The sequence below is a fragment of the Oreochromis aureus genome, linkage group 12, assembly GCF_013358895.1.
Source record: "Oreochromis aureus strain Israel breed Guangdong linkage group 12, ZZ_aureus, whole genome shotgun sequence".
Taxonomy (NCBI): domain Eukaryota; kingdom Metazoa; phylum Chordata; class Actinopteri; order Cichliformes; family Cichlidae; genus Oreochromis; species Oreochromis aureus.
In genome coordinates, this window is record NC_052953.1 from 36,177,847 (window position 1) to 36,189,908 (window position 12,062).

Sequence of the window (12,062 nt, forward strand, 5' to 3'; positions counted from 1 at the left end):
TATGTTCCATCACAGAGAAGGTAACACTGATGTGAGGCTTTCCTTTACTTAATTAATATACCGTCACGATTAGCTATGTGAACAATAAGCAGCTTTGCTGTAAACTAGAATAAAATGAGAGAAAATGAACAGATCAGAAGAGGGCAAAGCAAAGCTGAGAAACAATTGATATGCAGCAATAAGTGTGCCAGTGTGTGTGTGTGTGTGTGTGTGTGTGTGTGTGTGTGTGTGTGTGCTGGTCAGGGTCTGCAGAGCCAATCAGCTGCTCATGCAGATGACGTGCTGATGTCCTACGTCAGCCCCGTCGCTTGTCAGAGTTGCACACACACTGGAAACACACACGTACACACACTCTCTATCCGAGCCGGACAGTGCAGCTCCTGGTCCGGCAGCCCGGCAGCGGAGGACTTACCCAGGCTTCCAGGCTCCGCAGCCCGCTGTGACAGTGGACCTAACGTCGCCTTACTTTGTGGACATGGGAGACATGGGGGATCCGCCGAAAAGTAAGACATGTGTTCGATGTTGGATCCATGCTGGAACTTAATTCTTCAGAACTAAGAGTTGACTTAGTTACGTGGTGATCTCCGCAAACACAATATATGACTTTCCCTATTAAACTCGGCACACACACACGCGCATATATATATATATATATATATATATATATATATATATATATATATATATATATATATATATATATATATATATATATATTACCTCCTATATATTAGTCTTGATGATAATAATAATAATAACAAGAATAATGATGATAAGAATAATAATTGGTGTGCTGAAGAGTGTTTCATGTTTTCTTATGTTGCTGCCCTTCCAGAGAAGCGGCTGGTGTCTCTGTGCGTGGGCTGCGGAAACCAGATCCACGACCAGTATATCTTGCGGGTCTCTCCGGACCTGGAATGGCACGCCGCCTGTCTCAAGTGTGCCGAGTGCAGCCAGTACCTGGACGAGTCCTGCACGTGCTTCGTCAGGGATGGAAAGACTTACTGTAAACGGGACTACATCAGGTAGGACGGCCGGGCCGGGCCGGGAAGAAGAACTGGAGCAGCTCGAAAATTGGAATTATGTTGTTTTGATATTTACAAGATCAAGTTGAGATGATGCGGACTCGTTTACTCTCCCTGGAGTCCCTTTGTCACCGGGCACATTTCATTTGACGTGTCAGAATCACAGTTACTTGATACAGCAGCTTATGTAGAAAGTAGCGCCAGCATTTCGTAATGCGGCGATAAGACGTGGTTTTGGAACAATATAATTCATCCAGACCACAACTCAAGGTCGCAGGATACTCCGGAGCAAAGTGTGAAAAATCACACAGAGCGAGAACCCGCAGGACGTTTCTGTGCAGACAGCAGACAGCTCACTCTGTCACAAACTTCACCAAGCTCATTTACAAGCTGATGGTTTTATTTAATTATATTTGCAATAATAATAATCACAACAGCAGAAGCAGCAATAATAATAATAATAATAATAATAATAATAATAATAATGTGGACATCTCGGGCGTTTTGTAATTATTACAAATAAGTAAATATTAAACCATTATTATTAGTGTTATTATTATTATTATTATTATTATTATTATTATTATTATTATTATTAATAATAATAACAATAAACTTATTATTATTATTAATATTATCGTTGTTATTATTATCATCAATGTGCAGTGGCCGCGCTGTGTGCCGTGTGAATGACCCAGCCCTGATTGTGTGTGCCTCGCAGGTTATACGGGATTAAATGCGCTAAATGCAACATCGGCTTCAGCAAGAACGACTTCGTTATGAGGGCCCGTTCCAAGGTCTACCACATTGAGTGTTTCCGCTGCGTGGCCTGCAGTCGGCAGCTCATCCCGGGGGACGAATTTGCTTTGCGGGAAGACGGGCTCTTCTGTCGAGCAGACCACGATGTGGTGGAACGGGCCAGTCTGGGCCCCGGGGACCCGCTGAGCCCCCTGCACCCCGCCAGACCGCTGCAGATGGCAGGTAGGACTGCTGCTGCTGCAGACCGGCACTTTAGCTCACACGGTGTGTTCAACGCTGACTTGGTGTTCCCTGTATTTTTTTTGGCAGTCCTTAAAAATGAAAAACATTTCGTTTCTTGTGCTTCAAATTTGTTAAACGCATGCTGCGATATCAGAGGGATTTACTGCCCATGTTTGATCTGAGTTTAATGCGTTTCCATCGAGGGGAACGTGTTCCTCCTGCCACAGAGAGTGGAACTGTTCTGCTGTCATATTTGGTTTGTTGGCCTTATTTTAGTGGACCTGCTGTCTGCTCATGCTTTTGGCTGGTGTAACTTGTTTCCTGCAGACTGTTGGAGGATTAGAGAAAGGCCCGAGGTGCACTTCTGTCTGAAAAAGTCCAATTATTCCTGTTGGAGGGGACCAGTAAACACGGCTGCTGGTACTTCTCATAGTTTTGGTCATTCCTATCCATGTTCATTGGCTTTGGGCAGCCTGCTCCCCTCCTGCTGTTACAAATAATGGCTTTGGTTCCGATAAGTCAGAGTGTTCTTCCACATATTAATCGAATATTGAATGAGACCGGAAGCTAATTAAATGACGAAAAAGCGTCTTTTCCAAAGGCCACTTTTCTCTGGATGTGTGAGCGCAGTTCTGAGGTTCTCTGATGTTCAGGAACCACAGCCGCGTGTTTTGTTTTTTTGGGGGGTGTTACCAAGTCAAAAACATTTCTACAACATGCAGAGAGAGATTCAGAATTCACAAAATTGTGGAACAAGCATATGTGTGTGGAGAGGAATTAAAGGGCGTCCTGTCCGCGCGCGTGTCCGTGTTTGGAGTCTGCGTGTTTCATTTGATCGCATGTTTTTCACTTTTTTCCACAGCAGAACCAATCTCTGCCCGTCAGCCGGCTCTCCGGCCTCACGTACACAAACAGCCCGAGAAGACCACCCGGGTCCGGACGGTGCTGAACGAGAAGCAGCTGCACACGCTGCGGACCTGCTACAACGCCAACCCGAGGCCCGACGCCCTAATGAAGGAGCAGCTGGTGGAGATGACCGGCCTCAGCCCGCGAGTGATCCGGGTCTGGTTCCAGAATAAGCGGTGCAAAGACAAGAAGAGAAGCCAGCTCATGAAGCAGCTACAACAGCAGCAGTCCAGCGACAAGACGGTAGGTGCTTAACGCGATCACGAGCCCACACACGACCACACACGATCCACAGACAGCCCGTGTATCAAAGAGCCCCGTGATGTGGCACGGTGGTCGGCAGGCCCCTTCCGTCATTAATCAAGGTGTCAGTCCCAGAAAGGCCTCCGAGCAGATTTATTCATCAAGTTCAAATCAGAAGTTCCGTGACAGGCAAGAAGGACTGTGCACGAGCTTACCCGGGCTCTGAGGTCAAGCATGCGCAAAGTTTTTACACACACACACACACACACACACACACACACACACACACACACACACACACACACACACACACACACACACACACACACACACACACGTGTCTATATTTCTGTGAAATACAGACATAATCTGTGTGATTGATTGTTCTGCTGATTGAGCAATCGTGCACGTGAGTTTACACGGCAGCACCTCCTCGAGTGTAATTCTCCCAGTAACTGTGCGTGGTGCTGAGCAGGATGCTGCCGTTTCTTGCAGAACATCCAGGGTATGACGGGAACCCCGATGGTGGCAGCCAGCCCGGAGCGGCACGACGGAGGCATCCAAGCCAACCCGGTGGAGGTGCAGAGCTACCAGCCGCCCTGGAAGGTGCTCAGCGACTTCGCGCTGCAGAGCGACATCGACCAGCCGGCTTTCCAACAACTGGTTCGTGATTTCCTGGTTCGCGCTCAGACATTAACACACTGCTGATATCACAAGTGCTGTGATTTTACGATTTGGGGACATTCAGCAGCTGCTCTGAACAAATTTTTGTTTTTTTGAATAGTTTGTGTTATTTGCGAGCACTGCTATTTGCAAACTCAAGTTACATACATACACACACACACACACACACACACACACACACATATATATATATATATATATATATATATATATATATATATAGATATATATATATTCTTAATCTGTTGAAGAATATTGAAGTAGCTCCGAAACCGTGGATGTGGACATGAACAGATAACCACGCTCGGCATTCCACGTTTATTTCAAATATGTAAAATTTTGGGGGACTATGGTCAGATGCGCTTCAGAACACAGACACGAGGCTGTGGGTGACCCGAAAGACCAGCAGTGTTTTTTCTCCACACCGGCTACACACGGCAAAGACACGTGCAGCGCACCCGGCTGATGTAAACCAGCTTTCTAAAAAAATTAAAGCATTTTGTGTTTTTGTGTTTTTCTGCCCGTTCCCGTTTGGTTCCCGTTTATTCACAAATTAACAGAATTTCAAATACCCGTGAAAGCGAACACCAGGCCATCCTCGTTCCGCTTCTCTTATTTCGCTATTGTAAAGCAGTAGACTACTAATCCATTATTATTATTATTATTATTATTATTATTATTATTATTATTATTATTATTATTATTATTATTATGACGTCGATGTTTGCAGTTCCTTTGGGAACTTTGCTGACACGACTGCTCTGCGGCACCGTCCCTGAGCAGCAGCACTGACCTGCCCATGAGTAGATGTAATCCAAGGCCTTTTAGTGTGCACGTGTACAAGTTTCAGCTGTGCTTTTAAAGGTTCGCTTAATGTGCTCTGCAGGTGAGTTTCTCGGAGGGAGGACCGGGTTCGAACTCGACGGGCAGCGAAGTAGCGTCTATGTCGTCTCAGCTTCCAGATACGCCGAACAGCATGGTCTCCAGCCCTATCGAGGCCTGAGCCGACGCTGCGTGGACAGACACAGCCCCTTTCATATCACCCTTCTCGACTGCACCAAGCAACCCCCTGGTTGTATTTTGACACTGTGAAGACAATCATGGGATTTACCACAGTCACACATTCTAACGTCCAGAGGAGATAACGCGACGAGTCCGCGACGGTCGGTGCTGCCCGTTTGCCAAACAGAGAAGGCATTAAGCTGGCTCCACCGATGAACGGGACCCGGAGGCGAGGAGAGAGCTCGAAATTCTCTGTACTCGCGAAATGCCGCACGCGACTTTCAATAGAAACTGTTTTTGTTTTTTTTAATTCGACACACGCACCTCGTCATATAGTCATATAATAAATGACTGTGTGGGGTGTGGGCGGGGGTTCTCCATTAACTACATGATTTTCTTAAAGACCCAAGTACTAAAGCATTTGCAACAAGGTATACCTCTATTTTGCCACAAGCTTCGTGGGACATTTGTGCGAGTTAGTGTCCGTCCAACATTTTTTTCTTCCCCAAAGATGTGTAAATTAATAATAACTTAAAAAAAATACTGTTAGCTCCGGAAGGAAATGTTTTGTTTGTTCCCGTGCAGCAAGATTATTTATTATTTATTGTCAACAAACTTGCCACCTTTTGTGTAACTTTCTTAACTGAAGTAAAAAAAGAAAAAAACCCCAAGGCGTTTGGTCTGTCGCTTGTCTGTCGGAATCAACAAACAAAATGACAATAAGGAGTTTACCTGCACGTCTGACGCGTGTTTCTCTGTGAGCGGACACACATCAGCTCTGGTTAAATGCCTGGATGGATAGACTGTGGTTAATTGGGTGTCATGTTAGTGCAGATGCTGTGTCAGGTTACGTATACTCTGCTACCTGCTGCAGCGCAAAGTGCACCGCTAAACATCTCCAGCCTAACAAAACGCCCGACCTTTAAAATCTTCTTCCGTCTTAAATGTGCCGCGTGTATCTTCATTTTTACACAAAGCTGGATTACGTTTTAAGAGACACGGCCACACTCGACACTGCACACGGTGCCACAATAGAAAAAATTCTACTTGTTTTAAGAAAAGTCCAAATTAAAAACATTAAAGCTATTCTTACTATTCCCTTTGCCATTAAATAACTGAGTCACAAAAAAAGGTGACATAACCCACAAACGCACCGAGGACACTCCGTGCCGTGAATTTAAGCTTTAAGTATTTGGAAAAATATCCAAAACAGTCTCAGGGCTTTGTGAACATCGCTGTTTTATAATGTTTCAGTGTGGACCAAACTGCAGGCTGTAAACAGTGTTTGAGTTTATTATTTGGTGTATGGGAATGTGTGACTGCATGGCTGCGGTGCGGGGTGCTCATAGTAAACAATATCGACTTGTCTGGATTATATAGATACTCACTGTTTTCCGTTTGACATTAAAATGTACGGATTTGTTTTTGAACAAAACCCTCAAAATTAACAAACAAACAAACAAAAACACTGTAAGAAATGTAACATCTCAAAAAACAACAGGAATCAGCATTTTGTCCTAACGGCTAATGTTGTGATTTAGAAATGTATTTAATATTTGAATAATTTCACTAATTTCTAATAATAATATTCATATCTGTCTAAATTTGTGAATGAGAGAAAGCTAAATGCAGGTTGCTCTGAAATGTAAAGTGGTGCTCCACAGCGTCAGCAGGACTGTCTGAAAGCTTTTTACAATAAAATCTCACTCAGACTAAGTCAGGAGGTTTAATGAAAAACAGAAGAAGACAAACTTTACAACACAACATTGTTCACTATTGTCTAACAGACAAAAGATGTCCGTGCCCTGAATCACCAGTGGCAAAGCATCCAGCTTTTACAATACAAATACTGTACTTCAAAAGCATTAACCTCCAATGCAGGTTGTAATTTGTGCATATTAAAATGCAGTTCTGTCCTTCATAGCTGGGACGTACAGTATATGATTAAAAGTCTAAGCTGCTATGTCTATTACAGGGATGGCAGTGAACAGAAAAGCCAAGTTACAGGATGGTTTTCTTGATCATTTTGCGTTTTACTCTGCATTACTGATCGAGCATTTTTAACTCAAATGTAGCAATAATTTCCAAAATCAAATTAAGAATAATGTTGGTAGCAGCTGCCAACCACAGCAGCTTCCATGCTCCATGTCATCCGAGTACAGTGACTGTTTATATGGTTATTGCTTTGGCTTGATGGTGATTTGGAAACATCACCTTGCTGAGTTTGGGAGTCTTCAGCAGCACGTGTAAAAGACGTGGTTAAACATCCATAGGTTGCTATGATGTCTTTCTCACCTCCCATCTTTGGTTGTGCCAGACTGTAATTCACATGAACACCAGGCATGTTCTCGTCAAACTCTGACAGTCCAAGAGCATAATAGAAACGCTCAGTCTATACCTTACATGCACAATAATTATTCAGCACATTTTCTGAGTCATTAGCTTTGTTCAGACTAAAGAAAGGCTTTGCCTCAAAGACCAGAGTCATATTTCAATTTGACCACAAATGGCAGATGGTAAGAGTTTTACATATAATAAAGTGTTTTGTTTTTTTTTTTTAGAGCTGTTATGTTTGCAGTGGGTAGAGATAGAGCAGATAGAAGGGAAGCTAAGCACCAGCACAAAGACTTGTGATAATGTACTCTACAGGTTTGTCTGGCTCAGGGACCGTATTCAGAGCTGACGAGGAACAAAAGCAGCAGTGTACCTTGGGCAGGCCGAGGGAAATAATTGCTGGCCTCTGGATGAGACCACATTGAATTGGCATGGGAAATGAGCAAGGGAACTAACCCTCCCAGAAATGTGGCGCCTGACCCCTCAGAGGCACCGAGGTTAGAAGAAATAGGAAGTCTGACAGAGCGACTGGTCAAAGGCTTTAAGCAGCTGAATGCCACGTTTTCTTTAATGACAGAAACCTACATGTGTATATTTAATATGTGTTTTCAATGCTGTCACTTATTAAACAAATAGCATAAAATTCTGGCATTAACACAACTCAGAAAATAATTTTGTTAAATATGTGCATATTTGTCATTTTGGAGAACCGAGTCCTTCCATCTAAAATCATCAAAATTTTATAACATTTATTCAGCTGAACTCTCGTCAGTTTGCCCAAATGTTTTATGGTCCACGGTCTGAATAAATTGCTGTGAAATGTTAGCGTCATATCTCAAATACTTTTCAAGATATATACTTTTTTTTGGAAAATGGTCTGCAGTTGCAGATCTGAACATCAAAGTCTCAAAAACTATTAAAGATAAAATACAGAATTCTTCACAGGCCTTTTGTTCCAGGACCGATAGTTTGGGAAAAATGCATTAACAATGTCTAAACACTGACTAGTTATGAAAAAGCAAAATCAAGCTGTCCAATATTGGAGTGCACACTAAATACAAAACTTCACATCGCAAAAGACACAAAGTGACAGTGTGTGAATGGTGCAAAAGAAAATATATATTTCATTTTAACATTGAATTCTTAGTTAAAAAAGTTACAAACGTGGTATTTTCATTCAAATTTCATGCTGGGTTGTGTAAATACCACAAGTTCTACTACAAATTAAAAAAACCCAGTAGATAGTCTAATCTGGAGTATGCAGAGGGTACTCTGATCATAACTAAGAAAATAATTTGGTCAATATTTATTTAATTCTTTGTCAAATCAACACTTTGACTAGATGGTCTCTGATTTCCACAAACATTTTATGGTACAAAGTTAGAACAGATATATCGAATTCTGTGAAACATATATTAAATACTTAATATCTAAAATATTCTATCAACCCAGGTACCGACCACCTTTTTCACACATTGAAATCTGCTGGAATCCACGGCTCAAACGTAGAATGAATGTGACATTTTCTTCATTTTTTTAGTATTTTGAGTGTACAAAAATATTCACTTCACAGGATTTCATATTTTAACAAACCAATACTAAGACTAACAATGTAAAGTATCTGTCCTAAATTACTCATCCTGATTCAACGTGATAGTAAGAAGAGAAGTGAAATGTTCAGTTTTTAATTTTTAATATTTTTTAGATATTCATATTCAGATATTGCCTCTAACTCCAATGTGCAAAACTAAAAACAAACACATGCAAGTCAGTTGAAGAGGCCTTTTTACAGAAATAGAATACTATTTGATATTTGAATCGAAAATATCTAAAAATATTGAATCTAAAATCTTAGGTTGGGCTCACTGGAAAGTTCATGTTCTGTGTATCACACAGAAGTACGCTGCTTTACATTGTAAAATCAAGACTCTAAAACATTAGGAAGAAATCCTAACAGTCACACGACCGCCTGTGAACGAGGACTGTGGGAAAGAAAAGATACCTTTTAACAGGAAGGAACCTCTGGCAGAACCACCATAACTAAGGGAGGATTCAGGGTCACCTGGTCCAGCCCTAACTATATGCTTTAGCAAAAAGGAAAGTTTGAAGCCTAATCTTGAAAGTAGAGATAGTGTCTGTCTCCTGAATCCAAACTGGAAGCTGGTTCCACAGAAGAGGGGCCTGAAAACTGAAGGCTCTCCCCCCCATTCTACTTTTAGCAACAACTACTGCTTTGACCCTTTAAACACATTCCTTCCTGGTAAAAGGGAGCTTTTTGCTTGTTTGTGGCGATGATCTGATCTGTGGGTTTTCTCTTTAATACTGTAAGGTTTTTGACATGCAATAGAAAGTGCCTTAACATAATGGTTGCTGAAATTTGCATTATAGAAATAACTTGCCTTCTTTTTAATGTTTTTATTAATCATCAATGAGGTCTGCATGCTAATAAAATAAGAGTTAGGGCATCTTCATCAGCAGTTCACTGTTTATGTGGATCTGCAGGGTTTTAGAGAGAGTCTAGTCATCACACAGATAGGATCTCAGAAACCAAGGGAACACAAAGCCAGTGATCAGGGTGGACACCAGTGCCACAAGAAGCCTTCTGACTGGGATTTACGTGTTTTTAGATTTGTTTTGTGTCAGAGAGCAAGACATAAAAATGGCGTGTCACACTATGAAAAGGCGAGTAGAAACAAGGCAGACAATTACTGTAACATTAACATTTAGTTTGCACTTATTTGAAAATATTTCAGAACATTTTGCTGTACACTTCCATGTTTCACTTAAAGTATACAGAAAGTAAGCTGGTCCCATGGTCAGTATATCAGTGGAAATCACTGGACCTGCTACAAGACAAAAAGTATGAGAAGTAAAGTCGAAATTATAAGCTGGCAACAGGTGGAGCAAACAGAACAATAAAAATACAGAGCAGGAGCAAAATACGTGTCAAACAGACAGACGGAGGCAACAACGAACAGAGGGAGACAGTATTAGGACAGAAGCTGCACAGCACAAACAAGACGAGGGACAGTCCAAAATAAAACAGGAAGTAACACGCACACTGAGACCTGAGAGACGTGAACTTCACTCAGGGACTGGAGAAAAACGGACACGGAGACGTGACTGATGGGGGAGACAAAGGATGAAACACAGAGGGACCAAACTGACAACGGGACACAACTACAAAAACAGAAAGGGTTTACAAAAGAAGACAAGCTGGAATATAAAAAGGCTACAAACAGAGGATAAGATACATGACAAAGAATATTAGCACATTACTGATATTACAAAAGAAGCAGACCCTGAAAAACACAAGAGACCAGAAATTCAAAGTACTTGATTAATGACCCAGGACCATGACAGAGCGACCTGTAGCAAACATGTGTCATAAGCTGGGACACACAAGAGTGTCATTTCCAGTGCATCACATTATGTTTGTAACTTTTAATTTCACCAGGAATTTCAATCCCTGGAATTCAGCCAGCAGCAGGTGAAACACTCACTGCTGACAACGCCTCGCTACGGGACTCGGTCAAGTCTCTGACTGAGAATGTGACCCAGCTCTGGGACCAGTCATTGATCTCCAGGCCTGCAGCATGAGAGATTACCGTGTTTTTACTGGTATCCCAGGATAGTATTAATCAGTCAACCAACGATACGTCACACTGGTCTGAGCCTTCTCTCCTGAATGATAATAATATGCCCATTTTACTACAAAAATAATTAGTTCATAAACTTGAATGTTGTGGGGTAAACATCTCTATCAGACACAAACAGGTGGGGGGGCTTGATTCCCCCACTAAAACTTAGCAAAATGCTAGCAGGTCAAACACTCAGAGTGCCTGAATGTATTCAATGCACAATAAACAATACTGATGATATTTTGTGCCAGTGTCAACATGTTGCAAGTGAAAGCAATACAATGTTGTTACAATATTTTTCCCTAACGCTGCTCACACAAAGAAACAGAGACAATGTTTGAAGAATGTTGCCAATAAATGAAATGAAACAGTAACAGTATCAGATTGTAACGGTATTATCAGATACTACATTTTGTGGTATCAATATAGATGTTGGACATGAAAAAATCTTGTCTGTAATACATTTCAAAAATAAAAAACCCTAACTCCTAACCCAGATTATTGACTGAAAATGTGTGGAAATATCATATTCTACTTGACTCCAGCTGGCTGATGTCCAGAACAGATAGGTCATATTAAAATTTAAACAGGTGCACCTTAATCCTTACTTTAATGAGCCAGTGAGCTGGGACTGCAATGCATTAATGATTTCTGACTCAGAGAAATGTTTTTTTATTCCACGTATCTACACAGTCAAACTATTTGTTCTTTGTGTTAACTTTGTATACTGTCCACTGAGACACCTGACGTGAAGCCTTCCACAGGTGATTAAACTCTGAAGCTGCATCATCAGACAGTTATCAGTTTATCAGTGATTTTCCTTTACAGTAGCTGTCTTCTAACCTTACCTCCTATTCACCTCAGAGAAAATGAATTTGCATATTTGATCCGTCATTTCTTACAGGAAAGACTATAAATATAGAGTCAGGTCAAGTTAATATTATTTTCATTAAACAGTCTCTGCAGCTGAATGGAATACTGCTCTGTATAGATCAAGGTGCATAAACAAATACACATATTTAACAAACACAGTCACATGTATTAGGGCCCCTGGGGAAAAGCTATTACACAACCTACCAGTGTTGGTCTGATGGCAGAGGGTCAAACACGCTGTGTGTGGAGTGGGCGGAGTCCTTCAAAACAGCAGTGGCTTGTGATGCATTGGCAGGGGTGGGGGGACCCCCATAATCCTCTCAGCTGATCTCACCTAGACTGCACTGTGCAACTCCCAAAGTACACAGTGATG

The 12,062-nt window shown here is 41.7% G+C and overlaps 1 protein-coding gene across 1 annotated transcript; it reads left to right on the forward strand.

The window, feature by feature from the left end:
- The first annotated feature begins 359 nt into the window (after window positions 1-359).
- Window positions 360-5,503, forward strand: isl1a (ISL LIM homeobox 1a). Its single transcript, XM_039620533.1, has 6 exons — window positions 360-503; window positions 836-1,025; window positions 1,747-2,006; window positions 2,869-3,155; window positions 3,651-3,818; window positions 4,726-5,503. The coding sequence occupies exons 1-6, from the start codon at window positions 476-478 to the stop codon at window positions 4,840-4,842; spliced, it is 1,050 nt and encodes a 349-aa protein (XP_039476467.1). The 5' UTR covers window positions 360-475; the 3' UTR covers window positions 4,843-5,503.
- The last annotated feature ends 6,559 nt before the right edge of the window (window positions 5,504-12,062 follow it).